Source organism: Monopterus albus, unplaced genomic scaffold (assembly GCF_001952655.1).
Source record: "Monopterus albus unplaced genomic scaffold, M_albus_1.0 scaffold160.1, whole genome shotgun sequence".
Lineage (NCBI taxonomy): Eukaryota > Metazoa > Chordata > Actinopteri > Synbranchiformes > Synbranchidae > Monopterus > Monopterus albus.
This window is the reverse complement of record NW_018128040.1, coordinates 62,203-85,836: the sequence shown is the minus strand read 5'-3', so window position 1 is coordinate 85,836 and position 23,634 is coordinate 62,203. Positions and strand designations below refer to the sequence as shown.

At 40.3% G+C, this 23,634-nt stretch overlaps 1 protein-coding gene across 3 annotated transcripts in view; it reads right to left on the bottom strand.

Annotated features, from left to right (window-relative positions):
- Positions 1 to 358: 358 nt before the first annotated feature.
- The window catches only part of slc1a2b (solute carrier family 1 member 2b), a 27,387-nt gene continuing 4,111 nt past the window's right edge, over positions 359 to 23,634 (bottom strand). The window contains exons 1-11 of one of the 3 annotated variants that reach the window (XM_020615202.1): positions 13,710 to 14,016; positions 10,931 to 11,070; positions 9,099 to 9,251; positions 8,592 to 8,842; positions 8,061 to 8,208; positions 7,399 to 7,525; positions 7,039 to 7,272; positions 6,753 to 6,947; positions 5,843 to 5,977; positions 5,448 to 5,706; positions 359 to 3,686 (exon numbers count right to left, since the gene is read on the bottom strand). In XM_020615202.1, coding sequence (XP_020470858.1) covers positions 3,615 to 3,686; positions 5,448 to 5,706; positions 5,843 to 5,977; positions 6,753 to 6,947; positions 7,039 to 7,272; positions 7,399 to 7,525; positions 8,061 to 8,208; positions 8,592 to 8,842; positions 9,099 to 9,251; positions 10,931 to 11,070; positions 13,710 to 13,747 — 1,752 coding nt within the window. In that variant the 5' untranslated portion in view covers positions 13,748 to 14,016 and the 3' untranslated portion in view covers positions 359 to 3,614. Of the gene's footprint in view, positions 3,687 to 5,447; positions 5,707 to 5,842; positions 5,978 to 6,752; positions 6,948 to 7,038; positions 7,273 to 7,398; positions 7,526 to 8,060; positions 8,209 to 8,591; positions 8,843 to 9,098; positions 9,252 to 10,930; positions 11,071 to 13,709; positions 14,017 to 23,634 lie in introns of those variants that run through there. The other 2 variants (XM_020615204.1, XM_020615203.1) reach the window with 2 other exon arrangements.

Genomic DNA, 23,634 nt, shown 5'->3' with positions numbered 1-23,634 from the left:
AAACAAAAGAGGTAAGTGGAGTAAAGGCAGTATACAGAGTGGGATTCAGTGACCTCTGTGGCGTTGGTGCCATGACAGAGTTAGGTGATATGTGCAAACATGCGGCCAACACAGAATCTAAAAGATCTGGATGTCCATGATTTTTCACTTTAAATGCACAAGGTAAATAAAGACGTCTGAGACTAAAACCAGTTTTCTCCACTGGTTCAGATGAGTCACCTGAGGAATGTTGCTTAATACTGTAGCAGGCATTTGAATACATCTGATATTTGTTCTTTCTCTCAATCCAACCACTGGGCTGTCTCTGATTTCTCACTCTATCCTACTTATAGGGAAAACTTCAGCTTCTCACTGTCTCTCTCTCTCTTCTTCAATGTATCACAGTAATTCCCAGCAAAATAACTAATGTTGGCCCCCTACCAAACGTCCCTTTGCTTTTTTTCTTTCTTTCACTTCTTCATGCAGACAGTATTGGCTACAGAATCACTGTAATTTCTGGAACATTCTGCGTTGCCACTGAACAGAACAGTTATACTGTATATTTATTTATGTACAGTGAAAATGAATGCACACTGATTACTGTATATCTTCATGGAACGAACATTCAGAATGCTTACATTAGAATAAAAAAGATATTTATATATTGGAGTGTGACTGGTAAGTAAAACAACAAGCTAACAGCTATTAGGGAATAAAAAACAAGCAATTTATGCCACAATTTCCTTTCTATACCTTTTGTCTACTCTATTTTTACTCAGAACAGATGATATAATTTCTTTTCTAGAGGATTACATTAAAAATGTCACACAATGAAACTATACTCCTACATTTCATTTCAATGCCCCCGAAAAGACAACAAAAAGGAACAAAACAAGCAAAGAACCAATCTGTTACCTACAATATATACACAAAGTGCAAGGAGGCACTTCAAAATATCATGCTTTTAAGATAGTGGTGCAAAAAAATAATCTCATTTTATTTTATTCATGCTTCTAAAACCATGAGTTTGAACATAATAGTGGTTCAACACTCAATCCCCATTGGTGACATGGTCTGCATTCTCTCCTCACTGGAACGATTTCTTCCTGAAGATCACAAGGTCGAAAGGTCAGGCTCACAAGGCCTGGCCCGGTTGTCAGTGCTGTTTCAGATCGTAATTCTAAACATAATGATCTTCAAGGTTTAAATGTTTGGCATGGGTCTATATGTGTGCATTTAAAAAGTATGAGAATATGTCTGTGTCTATGAACATGTGAGAGGGTGTGTGCATGCTTGATTTAGTGTGTATGGTTGTGTGTCATCAGTTTGTGCAGTGAAAGATGCTGGAAGTGTGTTTCAGGAACTAAAGGACAGTCTAAGCACTAAATGTTTTGTTAACTTGTGTTATTTTAATTGGCATCTGTTGTTTGCATCTGTCTTAAGAGAACATCTTCAAGGCAAGGTTGTCAAACACAAATCAAAGTAATTAGACAAGAGAGAAGGACACAATACTGATGAATAAAAAATCAAATCCACACTGACATCACAGAAATCTCACCTCTCACTCACACAGGCTAAAAAAGATTAACAGCCAGTAGTCCAGCTCTGTTTGTATGTTTGTGAATCTTTTTAAAGCCATTTGGTTCTATGAGAGGAATATACATATATAAACTGTATATTTTACCTGATCGTTGGCAACATTCTGGTATAATGCATCATATGTGTCCCTTGTTCTGTTCTTAGTTTTTTTTGCCAAAATGGACACACAGCTGCAGCATCCAGGGTTTGTAGAAACAGTCATGAGCTCTGGTGGCTAAAATATATTCTTCACATTTTTAGGTTTGGCTGAACAAAAAGCTGGCAAGCCTATCCAAGGAGTGTTTTATAAATTATCTGTCTCTGTTTATGCGAGCTAAGAATCCAACTGACAGCCGAGCACCCCTTCTTCGCCCTTGTCTTTTTAAAGGGTTTTTCTGGTAGTTTGCCTTGTGTACTTTTTCAGTGTTCAATAATGGCCACGTCTGTGATTTCAGATAGTCCACAAAGTCAGGATCATTCAACAGCTGGCATGTGGACTGAATAAGTGTGTGTGTGCTGTCATATTATCACATCATACAAGTTTTTTTCAACAAAGACCTTTGCAACTTTCCACAGATGTGCAGTTAAGAGGCCATTTTCTTAAGATGAAAAGCTCTAGTTGGAGCAAGTAAACATTTTAAGATTACATTTTCCCCTATAAAGGAGTAAACATGAAAGCCTGAGAATCTTAATGTGTGTTTTTTATTTTTTATTTGACACACTTATAGTCAGTGTCGACATGGAACAATAATGTGCATGACATAGTGATTATGCCACTGACTTATCATTATCTTCACTGGCATTTGTGCTCTGTCGATTTGTTTGTGCTCTATATATTTGGTGCAACAGTTTTTTTTTTCCAGATAGGTCAATTATTTATTATTGTTTATCATCATAATAATTATGTTGATGCTAATTTAATTTAAATTTCAGTGCATCACAAAGTTATTTTTGGTAAAAGGGAGAGTATTGTAAAAAGCTTCATATTTAGGGCAGTGATTTTTTTTTTTTTTTTGCTTAAGTTTAGAAGTTTTATCAGAAGAAAGTGGTAACATCAAGCAACTGTACCAGAGTTAGAATGGAAGAAAACTTAAAAATGCATTGTGTGTCATGAAGGCAGTTTTCTGCCTGTTTGGTCCCTATAACTGACTTCTTAACCCTCTCGCTCTCTGTCACACATGCAAACACACACACAGAAATGTTTCTAACCCACTCAGCTGGTGACACAAAGAAAAAAAAGTCCCTTTTCATAACAGTAGTTTAAAAAAGAAAAGTAACGGGGATAAAAAAAAAAAGAGGCTTGTGGTAGTGGATGTTATTCTGCTGGATTTGTGCTTATAACTTCTACGGTGACGGTGCTTGTAGGCTATAAGGCTCGGCATGGTTTTCCTATTCGTTATTGATCTTTCTGCTACGCATCAGTTTGCTGGACCTCTGGGACAGTGGGCAACATTGGGCCAACGCAGTCTGATGCACTTCAAAGGCTCTAGCAGCTAAGAGATGTTTTTAGATGAGAGACTGAGCTGAAGAGGAAAAGCAGTGGCCTTGTCACACATTCTGTATGTGGCCGTACTGGCAGGGAAGTTCAGCTCAAACATTACATCGCTTGCCATGGTGAATGCTTGAACTCTTGCTCATCCCCTCACACTGGAAAAATGAATCACCTGCATGAAACCTGTCCTCTCATCTTATAATATAGAACCAGGACATAATGCTAAGAACAGCTTATCTAACATTTTTTCTCTTCCTTCCTTCTCCAAGACTTGAAGTACATTGTGCAAGTATCTGCAATATACTGTAGGACATAACTGTGCTCTAACAGGTAAAGAATCAGAATCAGAAGTATACCTCTGTTATTGTTTCACGGTTAAGTGAATTAGTATTATATATCAGTCAGATAGACAGTTACAAAAACTTTTAAAGGGACTAATAAAAAGCTAAACTACATAAAAAAACTTAGTAGTTCTGTTTGTGTGACCTTTTTTCATTCATTCTTTTTTTTATCACCAGATATGAAAGCTTGTGGAGCCCAGGAGCAGGGGATCTCTGTGCTGCCATTATTCATGTTTCCATGGTTCCTCTTCAACAAGCGTGCACTCCGCAGCAGATCCGTTAGTGGCTGAGGTTACCTGCAAGCAGTTAGCATGGAGATCTAAGCAGTGGATCCAAGGCACAGATTCAAAAGTGACAGTTCATTTCTTAATAAAAGCTGGCTTGAACAACTTTAAATGACAGTGCATGGTTTGATCCAGTGCTCTCACCTATCAGTTTCAGTCTGACTGGTCAGTCAAGACATATAAGGGTTATAAAGCATGGCTGACCATGAATAATTGCTTGCTATGCCATCAGAAATGTTACTTTACTCCAATATACCCTGAAAATACACACCTGTAAACATATTTATTACTGCGTGCTCTAGTGATTTTACTTTGGCAATTAATACATAGCCTGTTAGCTATTGTAGCTATTTTATAATGTGCAAAAACTTTGGAGAAATACTGGAACTCCTGGATGACTACTGATGATCATGCCTATGGAAGTCCTAGGAGCAGAGTTTCATTTACTGACCTGCAAACAGATCACACATTTATGATGACCAAAAACTCACCAAGCAGTAAAAAAAATAAAATAAAATAAAATAATAATACACATGAATAAATTATACATGCAAAAAAGACAGATTACATAGAAAACAAGGTACAAACTACAGAATGAATGCAATGTTTTTTGCTGTTTTGCAAGCACTAGCCAGTGGTTAGCATCTTTGAAAAATGGGGTTAGAAATGTAAATAAATCTATTTACTGGCCAACAGAACAGAAAACAATTAGTCATGGTGGATTCTGGAACTAGCAAGCCTTTGTGTCACATTTTGATGTAAATGCCTGTTAATAAATGGAGACTCAGAAAGGAGGATGTAACTTTTTACTCTGGACAGAGTGCTTGTGTGACAGGTTGCCGGTGTTGCTAGGCAACACTTTTCATCCCGTAATAAATGAATCGGCTCATCAATAAACCTTTTCCGCCAGGGAAAAAGCACTCTGAACTCCCATATATTAGCCTAAAAAGCCTGGGATACAAAAATGGGATTCAAAGTGTATTATGTTTTATATTATGGAAACCTTTCTGCAGCTTTCAATTTCACAACACAGTTCTCACAATGAGCATAAATAGATGGTGTCAAAATGCAAAAAAAATAAAAATAAATAAATAAAACTCTGCCTGGGAATAAGTCAGTGACAGGATGTAAGGAATATATGAACTGCTAATAAGCGCCAACACTTTCTTTGCCTGCATTTTAAAAATAATCACTGCTTCAAAAACAAAGATTTAAAATGAGCTACATTTTAAGATAAAGCTGAACATTAAGCTGAACAAAAAAGAAATGATCTAAAATGATCACAGTGAAAGGAAACCATTTTTTTTGGTAAGTGGATATAACTTTTGATATATAGGAAGGCTGCTAAACAATTCCTCAGGGTCATAATGAGGATTATCTGGAGCTGCCTTTGGAGTTAAAGCCGGTCCTCAACAAGTTACAGTCATCAGGATAACTACAGTACAAAAAGTGATCCATTCATTTACATATGGTGAACTTAATAATTTTTTTTTGTTTGTTTTATTCTGAAAAGCCTTCTGGATTAAGCACTTTAAAATTTTATATGTTGACAACACAGAAGCTGCAATTCCAGAAAAATGAAATACTGTACATACTCGACATGTGTCTGTTGTTCTTTTGCTTTCCTTCTGTATAAATAATAGTGGGTGCATTTACATTATTATGTACAAAGATGCAAAACAGACAAACAGAGTCAAGCAAAGCTGCAGGGTAAGCATGCAACAACAGAAAGGGTTATATGGAAGTCTCTATGTCTGTAAGTATTAATTGTACCTTGCATTCATCTACTATGACAGAATTGTTAGCTGTGGAGGTAGTGGCTGTGGTAGCGGTTAAGACGCACTGGTTGGAATTGTTTTCGTGGTGGTTCTTCATGTCGTCGTAATAAGACTGGGTCTTCGTCATCATTTCGATGTCATCAGACTTAGCCATGTGCGCGTCCAGCTCATCAAGCTCCGCCTTGGACAAGTGGTACACGATGCCTGCACCGTAAGAGTCACCCACCACATTCACTGAGGTCCTGAATCGATCCCTGAGAAGAGGCAAATTAGGATTATTTAATTAGGAAAATACTAAGAGGGATTTGTAGATGTGCAGAAAACAATGTAGAAATAAAGGGAAGATTCATTGTGTAAACACTCTATATATTTTTGTCTTGGAAAACTCACAGCAGCCAGTCGACAGCAACCAGCAGGCTGATGTCTTGGGTTGGCAGGCCTACAGCAGTCAGGATCAACAGCATAGTAACCAGGCCAGCACTGGGAATACTGGCTGCTCCAACACTGGCCAGGGTGGCTGTCAAACTGGGTGAATACACACAAAAGCAACACATGTGTCTCCAAACTCTGTTGACCTCACCACAGCTCGAGACACATATGAACATGAAATTGCTGCATCTCATAGCCACAGGTAAAAACATTTATTCTGAATGGTGCTTGTGTAAAGAGCAGCCGACCAAGAGCACCAGAGTGGGTCCTCCATCGCACATGAAGAGAGGATTAAATGTGAACTGATATGTCATAAAATGTCATGTTGAAGGTCATCTATCCTCACATCACTCTATTATCAAAAGAGCATTTAGAGATGGTAGTTACAGATACTCGAGAAGCAGTGAGTAGATTGGATGTACCTTGTCTCTCAGAATGACATACGGCACTGGCACATGTTTCCTCCTAATGGTTTAGTTGCTCCACTGTAAATTTTACTTGTACAGTTTCTGTTTTGAGCAACAGAGACTTTTCTATTCGCTGTCAAATCCTTCTCCGCTGCTGCCGTGCTTGTTCTCTTTTAAACAATCTTTAAATAGTGGACATTACAGTTCATGCTTTTATGACTAAGAATAGCTTTTTCCTGAACCCCAGTCTGACTTTTAGGGAAGACAGTGATTTGAGAATCATATTTGCATACTGGAGCAGACTGCCAATGCATCAGTTCCCAGAATTCATGTTGATATTTCATTCAAAACCAGTGAATCCTACATCACACAGGGCATTCAGTTCTTCCATCTGTCCAGAGACAATAAACTGCTTGCAGTTATGGTTACATTTCTCACCACATCATTTTTGAGTGTTTCCTGACCTGACAGTGACAATCTGACCCGGGTCAAGAACGACACCGTTCATTTGGGCAATGAAGATGGCTGCAACAGCCTCATACAAAGCAGTTCCATCCATGTTGATTGTGGCACCAACTGGAAGCACAAAACGAGTGACTCTTTTGTCAATACCCAAGTTCTCTTCCAGACAACGGAAGGTGACAGGCAGTGTACCAGCACTGGTGGAAAAAGCAGGAGAAGCTTAGTCAGACTTTGGTATCAGTTATTTAAATATTAAGAAGCCTCCATCCATCTATCCTTGATGCTGACCTGGAGGCTGTCCCCAGAGCAGTGATCCAGGCCTGGAAGATGCCCAAGAAGAAGGTGAAGGGGTTTTTCCTGACGATAATAAAGTAGATGCTAGGCAGGAAGATTGCCCCGTGGATGATGAGGCCAACAATCACAGTCACCATGTACATGCCCAGCTGCCTGGCCACCACCTCCAGATCCTTGATGGAGATGATCTTACCACAGATCAGACAGGCAATACCAAAGGGAGAGTACCTGATGAGATGAAAAAGCTGTTATTAGTAATGTGCAGAGGATATGTCAGACTGCTTTAAATAGATATAATCTCTTTAAATGTTATGATCACATGAAAAATAACTCGGCATAAACAGCTATACCAACCACATGATCATGATGACAAGTTTCATCACAATCTCATTGAGGATGTTGAAGAAGTCGATCATGAGTCTGGCCTTGTCTCCCATCTTGCCCATGCAGATGCCAAATGCAATAAAGAAACCAATCACACCTGTGACAGAAAATCATAAAGTTCTCAGGTTTTAAATACCAGTGTGGACAGCTGAGATGACTACTGCATGAGTGGGTTAAATTAGAAGATGGGAAGTTTTACATTTACAACCAAAAACATAAGGTTTTCCCAGATGTTAGCTTTGGTCAAATTCTGTAAATGTAATACCAAAAACATTGCTTTTAGTCTTGCCACTAGCATGGCTGTAGAGATAGCAATGTTGGCTGGCCAGTCCACCACTTTGGTCCAGACTGAAATGTCTCAATTGTTGGATGAATTCCCATGATGTTTTGCTATAGATATTTGCAGTGCCTTGAGAATCCTAGACAAGTATGCCCCCTTTATGATTAATTATAATAACATTGCTGTTTCCATAACTTTTCATGCTCACCAGATTAATGACATTCCCATTATTACCAATTGTATTGTAGTGTCACAGAGCCATTAGCATGGCTGTAGAATCTTATCTTGTTTATTGTTAATAATCCATATGCTGTGAGTTTTTTTTCCCCCTGTTGGAACAAATTTCACATACCCAGAACATTCATGCCACTTTTGTACTGCAGGGACTTTTTGATGACATACTGAGGTTCCATGGTAATGTTAGCCACCAGCCCTTCCACAGCGGTGGCATTGATGTCCTCCTCAACAACCACCTCCACCTTCTTGGTAACCGTCTGGATCTGAGGTCACAAAGGAAAGGTCGGTGATGAGCTGGGCCAGTTAGGTATTAAATGCCACTCAAATGACAATTGGAAAATCTGCTTCTTTACAGACAGCAGAGTAGGCGCTACATATCATATTACCGTATTTTAATAAATCAATGTGCATCTGAATTGTTTTGTACAAGCATATGCAGTTCCAAACATACAAGCTTAGTTTTTTTGTCAATCTAGTGGCAAAAGTTATTTTGCTACAAATGATATTCTATATTATTCCATATTATTCCACATTCTCAACAGATTTAATTTGAGATATATCTCAGACAGTCTTTTTAATCATCCAACATCTGCACTGATAATTATACTTCAACATTTACCTGATGTAGTTATTTTTCCCAAATTACCTGTTGGAAACAAGCCTGCACCAGGTTCTCTGGGAACAGGTTCCTGATAAGATCAAAGAAGGCATCTAAGCTGGACACATCGTCATTTTTCTCGCCCTCGCCTAAGCCCTCCTTCAATTTGGGGTTGCCAGGGTGGATGACTAACACCAGGATGACTCCGAGGACAGCAGCAATAACCGTGGTGGTCATATAGTAGACCATAGCTCTGGTGCCCAGGCGACCACTAGATTTGGCATCCAAACCGGCCAGACCTGCAGCAGAAGCCAATGAGCTCATGTTTACCTGGTAATTACTGTACTTATTAAGTGGAAATGATGACTTTATGCTGCCAGACATTAAGGCTGAATGTAAAGACCTTTAGAACATTGCAAAATGTTTGCATGATGCTTGGCTTTTTTAATCAATTGAAATGCTGTCAATTATAATTTCAGAAAGGGAATTACAGTAATAATCAATGTTCTTGGAACAATTTGTTGTATTCACCCTAACTGACCAGTCACACTGCACCTGTGATTAAACTAGAGATGATGAGTGGCAGGATCAGCATCTTCAGCATCCTCATCAGGATGTCTCCAGGAAAAGCAATCACCATGACGACATCTGGGTGGATTGGGGCAGCAACACGAAGCAACATCCCCGCTACAGCTCCCAAGATCACACCTGAAGTGCAAGGAGTGTGAGTAAGTGAAACTGCAACAGCAGATAATGGCAAAGGAGAAGAGAATCTAAAATGAAGGTAGATATTGAAAAGTCAGAGAAATAAAATTCACATTTGAATAAAACTTCTTATGGGATATTCTGTGCTAATGAGAAAAGCCTAAAAATAATCTATGAAGTAACAAACAAGCTACAGTGTTTTCCTCCTAAATGCTGCCTTAAAGCTGACCCCTGCCTTGTCAATACACTTGTTTGAATTTGTACAAGAGGCCATCACCTAGATGCTTAGGGAGGACAGTGGGCTGAGGAGATAAAACAGAAATCTGCTAAGAGAAAGTAAAGCTTCAAATCTCTTTGAAGCAGCGTGGAGGAGTCACCATCCCCCGGTGCAGCACCTGTAATCTCTGCAAACCCAAAATGCTTTGTGGTCTGGAAAGTAAAAATGACAAATACTAGCATTCAATAAAGAGAGAAAAGCAATTCAGTCGACCCTAATCTTGGGCTCAACTTGTGCATTACTGAAATGTTCTGCTATCTAGTGAGTTTTTTTCTCCTTGCCTATCTTGTATTTCTTTTATAGAAGCCTGAAAACAGTGACATTTGAAAGAACAGCTCCTCTCAAACAAATTCTTCTTTGACCTTTGACATTTGTTTTTTCCAAATAACAGTGCTTTTCCTGCCACATCTTCTGTTCCGAAGATGACCTCTGTTTGCTCTAATCCCCACTGCACCCATACCTACAGCACCCGTCTGTTGGCTTGTGTATCTGTCTGTTGCAGGCCAGATAACCCCACCCCCCACCCCCACCCGGAGCTGCACTTCCTCTACTACCAGACCATTGCCAAAGACCACACAGCCTGCAACGCTGTTTAATAACACACACTGGAATCAAAAGCTCTCCATCTTTCTTAAAAGAAATTGTAATCTGTCCTCTGTTCTTCAATCTTTCCTCCAGTGTAGCAGCATCCTGCAGATTCTGCACACCCATCTGTTTTGGATGGCACTAGATTTCCTGAGCCTTCCCTTTGTCTCATTTGTTAGTTCCTGTTCAGGCTCCTGTCTGCCAAGTCACAGATCTTCAGTGATCACACTGTCTCATTTGCTTTGGGAGAGTGATGCCAAGTGAGGTGAAATGTACACATCACACATGCAAACACGCATGTAAGCAGGATACAGACAGACACATGACATATATGCATTTATACTGTTCTCAGGCCTATGATTATAAAATGGTAGGTTTGGGATGGATCACCTAGCTGTCAGACACAACAAGCTAGAAATAATATGCGCTGGTTAAACACCAATCTAATTTAAGGCCTATGGCCAGAAATCGTATCACTATTTTCATGCCCTTTCCTCTTTTCATTAAGCCTCCCCCCTGTGGCGCAGTGAGCCAGTGCTATAATCAGTTTTTTTAATGCACCGCCAGAGGTTGTCTGGGTGTCCAGTGTCACAGAAAGCTTTTGATAGCAACAGGTGGCACAGAGCTGGGGAAGGTCGAGAGATGCAGTCATCATACTGTCTGGTACATGGAGGGAGTGCAGATGGCCTCTCCTGCTTATATTACAAACAAGCTGCATCCTTGAGCTTTGAGCTAACAGAATGCTGAGCTCAGTGGTGGTTAGTGCCTGTCTTCATTTCTTAAAGAAATTAGGAAGAAAACAAAGGAATAAGTAACTTACCCAGTACGGTGAGTGTGAGCAGAAGGTTCTTGAACATTTTGGAGCAGAGTTTGGCACATCTGGACTGAGGCCTGGGCTCTATGGGCTCCAGGTGACTCTCATGCATCCTCACCTCGACTTGTTTAGGCATACTGTTGGCACTGTGACAGGGGAGAAGAAAAAATCAAAACAGCTACTTACTAAATGCAAAACCATCAAGCTGAATCTACTCAAAAACACACTCTTGGCCATAAAACATTAGTACATCATGTGATCAAATCATTATGTTTTATCCAAAAAATAATACAGCAGTATAATATAGGAAATCAGATGTTTTGGATATCTCCGAAACCTAATGAAAAATGTCAAGCATTCAAGTGTGTTGCCAGTCTGTCACTCCAAAACTGTTCACAGATGGAAACTGACTGCAAGATGCTGCTTTTAAATTTACAGTCCTTTTGGGCAATGCCTCAAGTCAGTTTACTGAGAAGTGCATTTTTAGTACAAATATATGAAAAACATGAGCTCTGTATATTGATACAATTGCAATAATTGTCTGGATTTTTGGACAAATTTACAGGCATGTCTACATTATGTAATTTAACCTTCAGGATAGGTTTACAATGCATAAAGGAATTATACTGATAAACTATATTATGAAACAGCAATCTGAAAAGACCTATTATGTGCGTAACACATACAGACAACAGTGAAGCAGTATGAAAATTTGAACAAACTGAGTTTCACACCCACAAAACTGAGCACACATTAAAATTCAAAATATTGTCTTACATAATTTGTATGTTTAATTATTTCTGATATTAGAAGGCTCACACCAAAGACAGTCTCTGATGAGTGTCTTTGGATATCTTGTTTACGATGAGAGAAAAAAATTAAACAATGCCATCTTGATAGTACAAAAACTGATTAATGAATTGCAGAGGGGAGGAGCAAGACTTCTCCACACTCATACATACACTCTCATGATTGGGTGAAACTAAATTTATAATCACACAAAGCCTCAAATAAAAAGGTAGGAAGAGGGGGCTTGGTTCCGCAGCTCAATTAACTGAATAAAAAGTGATTTTCCATCTCAGGTGTGTCAGAGCAGTGTCCTGCAGTCCCATCGAGGTGTGAGTGAGGTTGTCAGTGAGACTGGAGCCAGCTGAGTCTGTCACATGCAATGTTAGGGAGTCGTTCAATTACTCTGTGACAGAAAGTGACTGAAAATGGCAACGAAAAGGAAGAGATACAGTCCCTAACAAGTTGCAGGAATCATTTATTAAGGTGTCTTGCTTGGTTTGACATATTTTTTGTCTGTGAGAAAACAAAAAAGTCTCTATGTTGCCATTCATCTCCAGGAAAATGTCTGCTGTGATAGAAAACAAATAACGGCAAAGAAAAACTCATGTAACTCTGACCTCCCACCTCAAGCCCCTAGCAGCCTAAAATTCAGAAAAGGAAGCCTGAGAGGTAAAGTCAGTTTTTTGGTCCTCATTCCCTCCCCGCCATAGTCCGCCATGAAGTCAGAGAATGTAATAGATATTAATCATGTTGGCTGTCAAGTTTTTCTTCTCAAAGCTGAAACGTGATCAAAGCAAAACAGGGAGCTCAAATCAACGGGCCACAGTGGCTGGACTTTCTCATAAACAAAGGCTCTTTATGGTGTTTTTGTTGTTGTGTAACTGGTATCTAATAATTCCACATGAGAACACACACACACACAGACTCACAGATTTACACACACTTCCCCCAGCGTTGTATATTCCTTTGCTGTAAACTTGGCTATAGAACAACCACCTGGTCAGCGCCAGGCGCACAGATGGACCTATGTCCGGCACCTACCAATACGTTCTACCTTGGCATTATTTCTTACTTAAAATAAAAGCTGGGTGAATTAGTAAAATACCCCAAAATAAAATTCTGCAAAATTAGCTTCTTCATGTTGTCCCATTCCAAAAAAGGGATGAGTGCTAGTCACTGATTTCACCCCTTTTCTCTCCCTTTTAATATTTTTAGCACCAAGAGAGTGGGCGAAAGAAGACGCTGGATGCAGCTATTGAATAATCTTTTCCCATCCATATGAAATAAACTGCTTTTTATGTCACAAAATACCTTTGCTGGATGAAAACTTCTCCTTATTGTACCTATTATTAACACATGTGCCTAGGATTAATTTTCTTGGAGAAGAAAATGATTAATTATGAAACATTTAATCCTCAGCTTTGAAGCATCCAGTGACTTCAACAGCTCTGAGCCACTTCTTTTACAAACGATGAACACAAAAAATGTTACTAAGATTTTAACAGGAACTCATAAAGGAGGTTATTTAACTGTAATTGGATTTGATAAAAGAAAGTCTAGCAAAACTTCATGATTCAGAGGTTAAAACATTTACACAGACACCCACAGAGGCACAAATGCATATGCAGTTTCTTTTCCTCTGTCTCCAATCTTTAATAATAGGTTCATCTTAATAAATGGTTAATTGTGGCTGAGAGCTTTGTCAGATTAATATCATTACAGGTCTATAAAGCCACAAAAAAGTAAAGATAAATAAATTCAGATTTAAATTGTGGCATACAGTCTAAACTAAAAGATGTTAAAATCCTCCAGAATTACAATTCACTTTTTCATTTATGCACTAGAGAAATTAGAGAAATCCATTCATATTTTCTGTTAATGCACTCAAATCAAGTGCTTGTCTTACAAAATTATTATGTGAGTGAAGTAAATGAACATAAAAAAGAAAAGGCCTAAGATTAGTTTTAGAACTGCAAATGATGTGCATAATACTTACTTCATTTCTGGTGGAGTTGAGGTAAGTGCTATATACATTGGCCAGGGTCAAATTGCCAGCCTTTGGTAATTAGGAGTGAATTAGCACAAGAAACCTTCAGTAGAGTCACAACTGCTCCATCCAAAAATGTTCCCAGTTGTCAGCAAACAAGATCCCATGTACAGCTGGAGGCTGCAGACACCGGCACTCTGCTGACAGAGGGCAGCTCTCAGCTGTCCACCAGTTTATCCAAAGCATCCAGAGAAGAGTCAACACAGCCAGGACCACAAAGCCAGTCACAGCCTCAGCAACCTGAATTGCCCCTTTCCTGATGTCTGTGAACCCCCATCAGCACCCACCCCCTGACTCCACCACCACCCACAACCAGTTACCCACCAGGATACCCACACAGACACACACATCCAAACAAACCTAGATATAAAACTATAAGGAAGAAGTGGAATGAGGCGTGAGCATCTGAGCTTAAGAGTCAAACCCCTCAGGGACCCTCCATTCCCTGGACACTGTAATCCCCCCAGATAACATGCTCCCAGACTCACCCAGCTACATAGGATGATGACGGAAAGGCAGCTGGAGTATGATCATACTGCTAATGGCACAATGCGGACTGTAGTGCTTTTATATGGAGCTTTTGCTGAGAAAGGAGAAAATGAAAAGGGAATCACGGATGGAAGATTTAATATCTACGCCATTGCCATTTTGGGACTTTGAGGTCATGCTGATGGACATCAGAGGAGAGATTAATGTTTCTGTAGTTATACTGTAACATCTTATGTCACTGCTGAGCCCCAGTGATCCAAGAGTGTCCAGTGTAATAGATATACAGGGTATAATCCAGTATGCCCTTGGTAACCCCAATAAGTTATTGCTTAGAAAGGGAATTTAATTGCAAAATATGGGGAAAAAATCTATTAAGATACTGGCAAAATAAGGCCTAATGTTCACACACGCCAACATACAGATTTACATACAGTATCCCCACTATTCAGTAAAAGTCCAAAGCACAAACGACCAACGTGATTCATGTGAGGGGAGCGTCACGCTGATTTCCTTCTCGTCTCCCAGCAGCATGAGACTTCACATCGTACTGAGCAGTATCACATTATTCTAATTAGGGAAATGTGTTTGAAGGCTATTTCCTCTTCAAACAAATGACCAACTGCAAAACAAAAGCCAGAGGAATGCCACCTCCATCGGCAAAGGTTGTGTCATGAGAAATCACTCATCTTAAATCCCCTGACATGTCATACTCATTCAAAGGGTTCTGTCTGGGAAAGGGGAGGATTTTCGAAATGAGTCTGAGGGAGTAGGACAGAGAAGAAGGGGTTATGGGGGGGTGTATGAGGGGCACTAGGAGAGAAGGGGATACTGGGGCTACATCAGCCAAAAGAGGGGCCTGTGACGGGAAGGCTGAGGCAGCCATCCCTGCTCTTGGCTAGTACCATGTGAAGCTCTATGCTTCCTCTCTCTTCCTTCTGAAGGGCTTTGTTTCACAAGCAAACAGTGGCAGTGGCCCCAACTCGCTTGGCCAAGCACCACATCCAAACTGGCAGGGGCAAGAAAAGAAGGGATGGGGTTCAAATGGGAGGGGAGTGTAAGGGTATAGCAACAGGCGGGGAGGGCAGTGGGCATGTACAGAATGCCAGTTCTTTCAGGCCACTGATGTCATGCCTGTGCCCACCGTGGGAGAGCAGTGGAGGGACCAAAGCTCCCCTCTTTTTTTCCCCTTCCACAGTCTCTTTTTCCAGGATGAATGAATCTTTCAGAAGCTGCAGCTCATTGTGTCCCATAATCGACGCCGATTATCCTGATTTTATGCTGCCTTCCCAGTGCGAGGAGGTTCCCTGAGTGCTGGCATTGAGGGCCACCGCGATGCAGCAAGGACCACGAGGGGTTGTCCTAGCAACACTGAAGGGAAGGATGAAGGGAAAAGAGGAAGCTCATAGCCAAACACGCACAGCACACAAACACATAGCCTGTGCACATACCACATAAATACAAGGTCTAAAGACTAGCAAACAAACTGATAATTTACATCTTTACCTCACCAAAGACATTTTAATTTTACAGATACATAGGTAATGAAGAATTCAAACTATTAACATTTCACCAGATGCTTTCAAATAGTCCTTCTTTGGTATCTGTTTTGCATAATTAGTGAACTACAATCACATGTTTTGTCACTCAGTGCCACTCTACACAGCATGTGCTTACATAATAATGAACCAGTTTGCCTCAGAAACCAGTTATGTGGTTATATTTGTCTAAGTCAGGCTTTTAGGTTCCATGTGATTGCACAGAGGGAAATGTAAATGAGAATACCAGTTTCCCACTGATGTCTTAAGGGGCCCAGTGCCTGTTCTCATGACTGGAGCATCACAATATACCGTGAGGTAAAGACACCTGGAGCTGGTCCAGGCTCCGGATATATCTGGTCCCTTTGAGCCTCACAGCCACTTGCCATGCAGTGGGAAGAAATGGCCACTACATACCGGCTACTGAGGAACTGTGCAAAAGCCCCCCCCCCCAAATGAAGCTGTCAGCAAACACTTCAAGTTGTGCTGTGCATAGGAAGTGGGAGATAAAGTCCATCATCTGGAGAAAGAGAGGCACTGTCACTCTCAATTATGTATGCGTGGATGGTTGTTGGGATGAAAGCATTCAGTGATAGATATTGATAGAAGGATGTATGGATTATCATGTAAATCTGGTTTATTACATCAGCTGGGGAATCTGCTGCTCTCCAGTAGCTCAGCAAAACACAGAACATCTGTAAAAGCACAGTTTTCTAAGAAACAATATCCCCACAGTGTAGAGGGACCATGGCAAATAAATGCCTTTCCCATGAGGTGGAGGTTGCCCCAGAACTTATTTAACACCAAATACTAAACCTCAATCCAAAAAAAAAAAAGATCTACCAGTTTCTCACTAAGTTCATATCTTGAAGATGGAAAAAATCTGGTCTTATTCTGTATGTGTATTTCATTATCTGCCTCTTTTCTGCAACAGAATCATTTACAGTAAATGTGTGTGTCCACTGTCTATAGCTGTCTATCTTAACAATATGTGTCTCAGCTAGTTCCGGGTCTACTTATCCAGAGCACACAGCACTCTTGGCTGAACCTTGATGTTCCATTCAGCTGTTACTGGCAGTATCTGTGAATGAACCAAACCATTCATCTTCAAGGTTGGATTAATTTAAGACAAAGACCTCAATCAAATGAAGGTGTGCAGAGTCAATGAGTTGTCCTGTTGAAAGCTGTCTCTAACTGCTTCCAAGTGAACCATGAAGTGAAAATGCAGTCTAATGAAAGACTGACACAGAGTCAAAGGAACTACATAATGAATGACGCAGACTTTTAGCTGATAATCACCCAAGTCAATTCCTCACTGCCAGCGACTATTTTGGACTAAACAAAATACTAATCAATTACTGGAGCAGAAATAACACATTCTAAATGACCTAAATATATCCAGTTACAGTCAAATTTCAATTCATCAAAAGGGTAACAGATTTTTTTGCTTTAATGAAGCAAAACAAAGCAAATAATAACACCTCTAAAAGCATGTTGTTAGTATTACATTGTTGGGGTTTGAGAACAGAAAACACTCTTTTTGCCTTCTACAGAATTTACAGCCACTGACATTTATAACAATTAGTTAATAATGAAATATAATAAATAATTAAGTGATAAACTACACAGTGAAACCTGGGTTATTAAAAGCCTGATGCACAGAAACTTGCATTTTTAAAACACTGGTACTGTTACGAATGGTGCCATTACATTCAACATATTATATTCTTATTTTAGTAACAGTTGTAAACACTTTATTCTAAGTATTACCTACAAATAATCTGTTTAATAACCCATTCTTAAGGTGAGGCTGGTCTTGAAGGGTTAACCATTTCAAACAGATATAGGTTCGCAGGGCAGGAATTCAGGACCACGGTCAGTGACACAGCCTCAGCTAAGGTTGGCCTGACTCTCCACAGTCCTGAAGGAGCTGCTTTAACCACAACATACGCAAATGATTGCCACAGTTTTATTAACTGTAGTCAGATGACGATACACACACACACACACACACACACTGACACCTGAGAGCAAATCTTCCTCAATGGAGTTTGTCTTTATGTGTTCTTCCACTAATGACCAATTTCCTTTTCAGCTAAGATTCATGCTGTGCAGCAATATGTAAAATACTTCATGCATCATATTTAACTTCCAAAACACTGCCCCTCCTATTTTACTACTTCTATGGTATTTTTCTTATTATTGCTCATTTTACTTTACAATAAAGGTGCATCAGCATCCTGGAAATGTTTGGCTGAACCATATGTGCCTATCCCTCAGCATCCGCTAAGGTTTCCTTTTGTTTGGCACTTTTTGAGTCCATAATGAGACAGTCATTAGAGTGAGCATCTGGGAATCCTGAGGCTGGTGCTGTAGTCTGTGTAGGTCTCTCAGATGTGACCCAATCTCACTGTAATTATGTGTTAACACCCCATTATCCTGGATTGAATTGGGTGACTCCCATTCATCTAGGATAATATCTGTAGAGAGACTTAATTTGATGGCATCTCATCCAACCACAACTCGCTTCACTGGGTACTCCAGTATAATCATATACTTGTGCCAGTGTCTTTCCTCTCCACCTCCAACTTTAGATTCCCCCCTCTTTCTGTCTCACTCTCTCTCCCTCTCCCTCTCTCTTGTCCCTCAAAGCTGGTACCAAAGAACTTTGTTGCTGCCCATTACCCCCTATCCTCGCTCCCCATCGTTAGCCTAAAGCTGCACAGATGAAAGGTCAGTGAAGGAATGACGATCATCCATAATTATGTGAGATTTCTCTCTGTACAACCTCCTCTGGTAGGTGAGGGGTTACACAACTATCTTTCATCGCTATCATCCTATAGTTGCTTTGTGTTGTATATGAAACGGTGGTACAGTACCATCATAAGCAAACAGAGCTGGCTACAAAGAGCGGCAGCACACTGTTTTTGATGGCTTTTGTCCGATCCCCCCCAGCTCATTAAATCAGCCAGTAAGGTTGGATTGCCCCACCCCCTACTACAACCACCACTGTGGTATGTCTTCTACATTAATGAGAGGGGATAACAGAGGTAGAGAGAGGTGTACAGCAGACAGAGGGAAGGGTGAGAGGGATGAAATGGCAAGAATGCAAGGGTGACGGGGGGTGGCTAATGAAGGTAAGGATGAAAACAAAGGAACGGAATGACTAACACATTAGACAATAAGTGACAGCAGAGAGAAAGGGTTGGACAAAGATGGAGCATGTCTCTATATAAACAATATATGAAGGTCTTCTGTGTTATCAGGTTATCTGACACTCTACGAAGCGCTGACATCTGTGTTGAGCAGCTGGCTCTGTGAAAACAGATTACTGTACAAATCACATTTCATACATCACTAGACTCACCTGCCACACTCTCAAATTTAAATATACATAGACAATACATGCACTCAATATCAAACCGCTTCTCACAGAACACACACACACTCATGTAAATGCAAGCACATACACATAAACACAGACAAAATATTGCACTGTTGTCTGTGGTCATTAATCTCTGTTGGTCCAATCCTGCAGTATCTTGGGCGGGTGGGGGTGTTACAGACTCACTCAGGATTTGCCAATAGGAAGACTAAGGAGGATGTTTGCTCTCTCACTAATTAAACACTGAAGTCTGCAGGGACTGAGCACAGCCAAGCCCTGGCCTCCTCAAACCACCCCACAGTGTTGACAGAAAAGGTATTCCTGCACACACATATTTGTAGCACATAACTGCAAATCCTAAAGGCTGACATTCATCATAACTTTTTGGTTCCTGTTACATCATGTCTAGAATAAGAACAGTGACAGATCAGATGGTTTCAGAGTCAGTGCTCATTAATTCTAAGGGTGGCTGGATAAATTAATGGGAAACACATCTTTAAGAGGCTTCATGTACTGTACTTATTTGCAGGTAAATATTTAAATATCATCCTTAGACATTGCAATTGCTGCAAATACTCCTTGTATGAATTGTGTTTTTTCTGTGTATCTACAATCAGGAAAACTCATCACATCAAGTATGACCAGAATACAATGGGGAAGCATGTCAAGGAAGCAGGGAAGTGTGTCAGAGCCATCAGTCTTCAACTGTATTGATCTCTTTTCTTCAATACTCTCTGGCTCAGTCTCCCTTCTCTCCTCACTGTTTAACTATCTCCTCTTCTCACTCACAAATCATTGCTATCTCAACATATTGTGTCATCTAAAAAAGTGCCCTCATCTACTCTACATGCTTGATAGACAACACATTTTCAGCAGAGGACGAAGGGACTGCACCGATGCTAACAAAACCCAAGGAGCATGAAAACCTCATGTGAACCTGAGAGTTGGCCGACTGTTGGTGCAGAATTTTAATTAACGTGGTGCATGAAGTGAATATACAAAGATAAAGTCTAACAGTTATCCAAGAATACTGAATCTGTGTAAGTATGACCTACACTCAGCAAGTTTGCTTTTCTTTCAGGACCTCTTCGCTGACACTGTTTTTCAGGACATGAGAGTTTTTCACATATCCCTGAAATATTGTGAAAATACAATCTAACCATTGCCTAATAATAACTGTTGTTACGCATAGGAGGTCACAGGGGGGACCCCTATCACTCCTCAGTCCATTGTTGTAGTTTATATGTCTACTGTATTTGTTGCACACATTGTCAAACTATGTAAATATTTCTTTAGTCACATGTTGCACTGGAATTCCACTGAGAGTGAACACAGTCATAGCGGCCTATCCCAACACACGATTACGACAGCCTACCTATAGTCATAGTCAAACATTATGAGAACCTCTGGGCAAAATATTTCCAATGATTGATCCCAATTTCTGCAAAATTCCAAGAGCATGCTTATGCATGCTTAAAACCCTTTCAGTTGCAATTTACAGCACAAACTCCCCAAAATCCTGATTCACTGTAATCCTCATAAGAGGAACCGGGATTTCCATTGACATCAGGATCAAAGTGTGTAATACATAAAACTTATATGAATACATAATACTTCTCTATATTCACATAACTTGACAGTCATCTCCTAGGGTATTTATCATCACTTCTCTTTTTTGATGCAAGATTAGAATGATCTGTTACTGCAAAGAAACTGTTAAAGATAAATTATTATGTAATATTCAAGTTGTACGCATTTCACAGTGAATGGCTAGATACATGTTTAAATGTGTAGATAGATGTTTAGACAGAGAGACAGACAGACAGACAGATAGATAGATAGATAGATAGATAGATAGATAGATAGATAGATAGATAGATAGATAGATGCAGCTCCTAATTTACCAGTGCATGTGGTGAACCAAAACCCTCTAACAAAACCCTCTCTGTGTTCATCAGCCATTGAGGCAAGCCGCTCTTGGAACACACCAACCCTCCTAGAATAATGGGCCACTTTACAGGCCTCCAAGTAAGTTCACAGAATCTAGAGCTGGGAAACCACTAGCATAGGGCTCATGGGCAGGAGGGGTAATTTAATTGTTTCCTCTGTTTTTGTATTTGTAACTCCCCCTTCTCTCCCTCTTCTCTTTTAGTTTTGAAAAGGGGGCTGACAAACAGGCAGTGAAGGGGATTGTTGTGTGTTCCGCTGGACAAGTGGGTGATGTAAACACAACTAGACTGTAGGGTCTATCAGCTCGGCCGATCGGGATGGGATAGGCCGAGCAGTGGGGAGCAGCACACATGCAGAGGGAGGATTGGTTGGGGAGCTGTGGAGTAGGATGGGTGAGAGGCACTGGACGATTTGGGGGAGAGGAAGGGGAGAAGGGTGAGGGTAAAGGGTCCTGAGGGAAACAGGAGGAAGAGAAAGCAAAAAAGGGGGGGTTATTCCGGAAGAAGTGGGAGGTGGATATGGGTGCTGAGGTTACTCCTTCAAGTGTGGGCATTGTATTTAATGCCGAAGTTCTCATTCGTGGCCCAATCTGGCTCCCTAAAATGTCTGAAAGTGATGGATCCCTCCGCGATTAAGCAGACGAAGTGGCAGCTCTGCTCAGCACTCCCACAGCGCAGGCTATTTACATACTCAAGAGGAACATTAATGCCCGCCGAGACCCCAGAGTCGAACAAAGAAGCACACAAACCTGCCTCAGAGACCCATTACGCACTTAATTGAGGATTTGTGGAATAGTAAAAAGGGGCGAGAAAAGAGGAAGGCAGGTGAGATGGACAGGAATAGTAGATGAACTTGTCAATGTCACAATTTTTTATTTAAATTTGAACTTTTTGTATTAGTTTTTATTGTTCTGTGTTCCCAGTCAATTTGGAGCTCAGCTAATTTTAGGAGTCTCAGATGTGCAATGATATGTAAACACATTGTTGGCACCATGTCAAAGGTCTGGGCATCATCAAATCTTTTTTTGCATTCATCCTACTCCTCTTTGGTTTCTTTTTTGCAGATCCTCCTTTTATCCTCATTATGAAACTGTCTGAAAAGCTTTCCTGTAGAAAAGAAAGATGCAGCCAAAGCAACTTCTGTGGGATACAGTCAATTTTTCAAAAAGCCCAGAGAAAAAGTATTTTTATTAAAATATCTTCCTATGTTCTTTTGATTATTTAAGGTCACAAAACCCAGTATTCAAAACTGTCAAACATTCACTAACTTGCTGAATAAAAGAGATGAAAGTATTTTTACTGCTTTATTGTTTTATACTACAATATTATTGTTTATATTCTTCCCAGAGTTTCTCCAACTGATAACCAGTGTGAATCTGTCCGACTGAATCTTGTGACAGTTGTTCAGATGAAGTCTGTTTTGAATGAATCACCTAATATACTTTAATTATGATTCTTTTGTTGCCATACAATGGGCTGATTGTTCTCAGTGGCATGGTTGTTGGTGCCAACAGAAAAAACAATAACAAGGAACCCCTCACCCCCATCCAACCCTTTCTTCCCTTTACCCATCGCTCTTGGGGCAATTTCGTGACTCTCCCTGCTGACCTGAATTCTGATGTAGCAGGTGCCGATAGTCTGTAGGCGGTTTGGGGTTTTCAACGAGGAGGGCAGTAGCAGTGGCGAAGGGGTGGGTGGGATGAGGCCTCCACGGTACCTGTAAACACTGACTCAGTTTCCTTTAGGGCCCCCAAGCCAGTATAAGAAGTTTAATGTCTATATTAATTCTGATCTATTGACTCTGAGTGATGTTGAAAAGGGGAATTACAACAGTTTAAAAAAAAAAATCCCACATGGTCTTTGTTCTGGCTACACAACCATTAGTAAAATACTTGTCACTTTCTCACACGATGCACTGCTAGATCAGTCTTGATAAAATTACAGCCAAAACTTTCCCTGGAGATTAATTATTTAAATGTGTGCATTAAATAACAAACACACATGATTCCACTTCTGAAGATGATGTTCCTTCCTTTACATATCAACACAGATTATACCGAGAATTGAATGATCAGTGCTGTCTCATAGCAAAACTGAAATGCCTTGACCAAGGCCAGTGGAGATCTATCGTTCTGCCACTCAGCAGCAGACTCTCTAGTGAATGCCTCTGTTTATGTTTCTGTGCAGTCATACAGAAGTGAAGGGAGCCAGCCTCTTTGTCTGCTCAACTCATGGGAAAGACCTCACTCTGTTCAGCTCTCTGAGAACTGATTCTGTATGCAGAACTGCAAAAGCAAAAAAAGAGAGCATGAATCCTTCATATTGGGAAGATTCACACAAGAAATACATTGATGAGGAGGAGATAAATCCCAATTCAAAGCCCAGAAAGCAAAGAGCAACTATAGAAATACAGGGCAATATTAAGTGTGGAATTAAATGAAATTGGATAATATCAGGGTAATTATGAAGAACTGAAATGAAAGGAACAGTTCAGAAAGAGAGGAGTATTGAGAGAG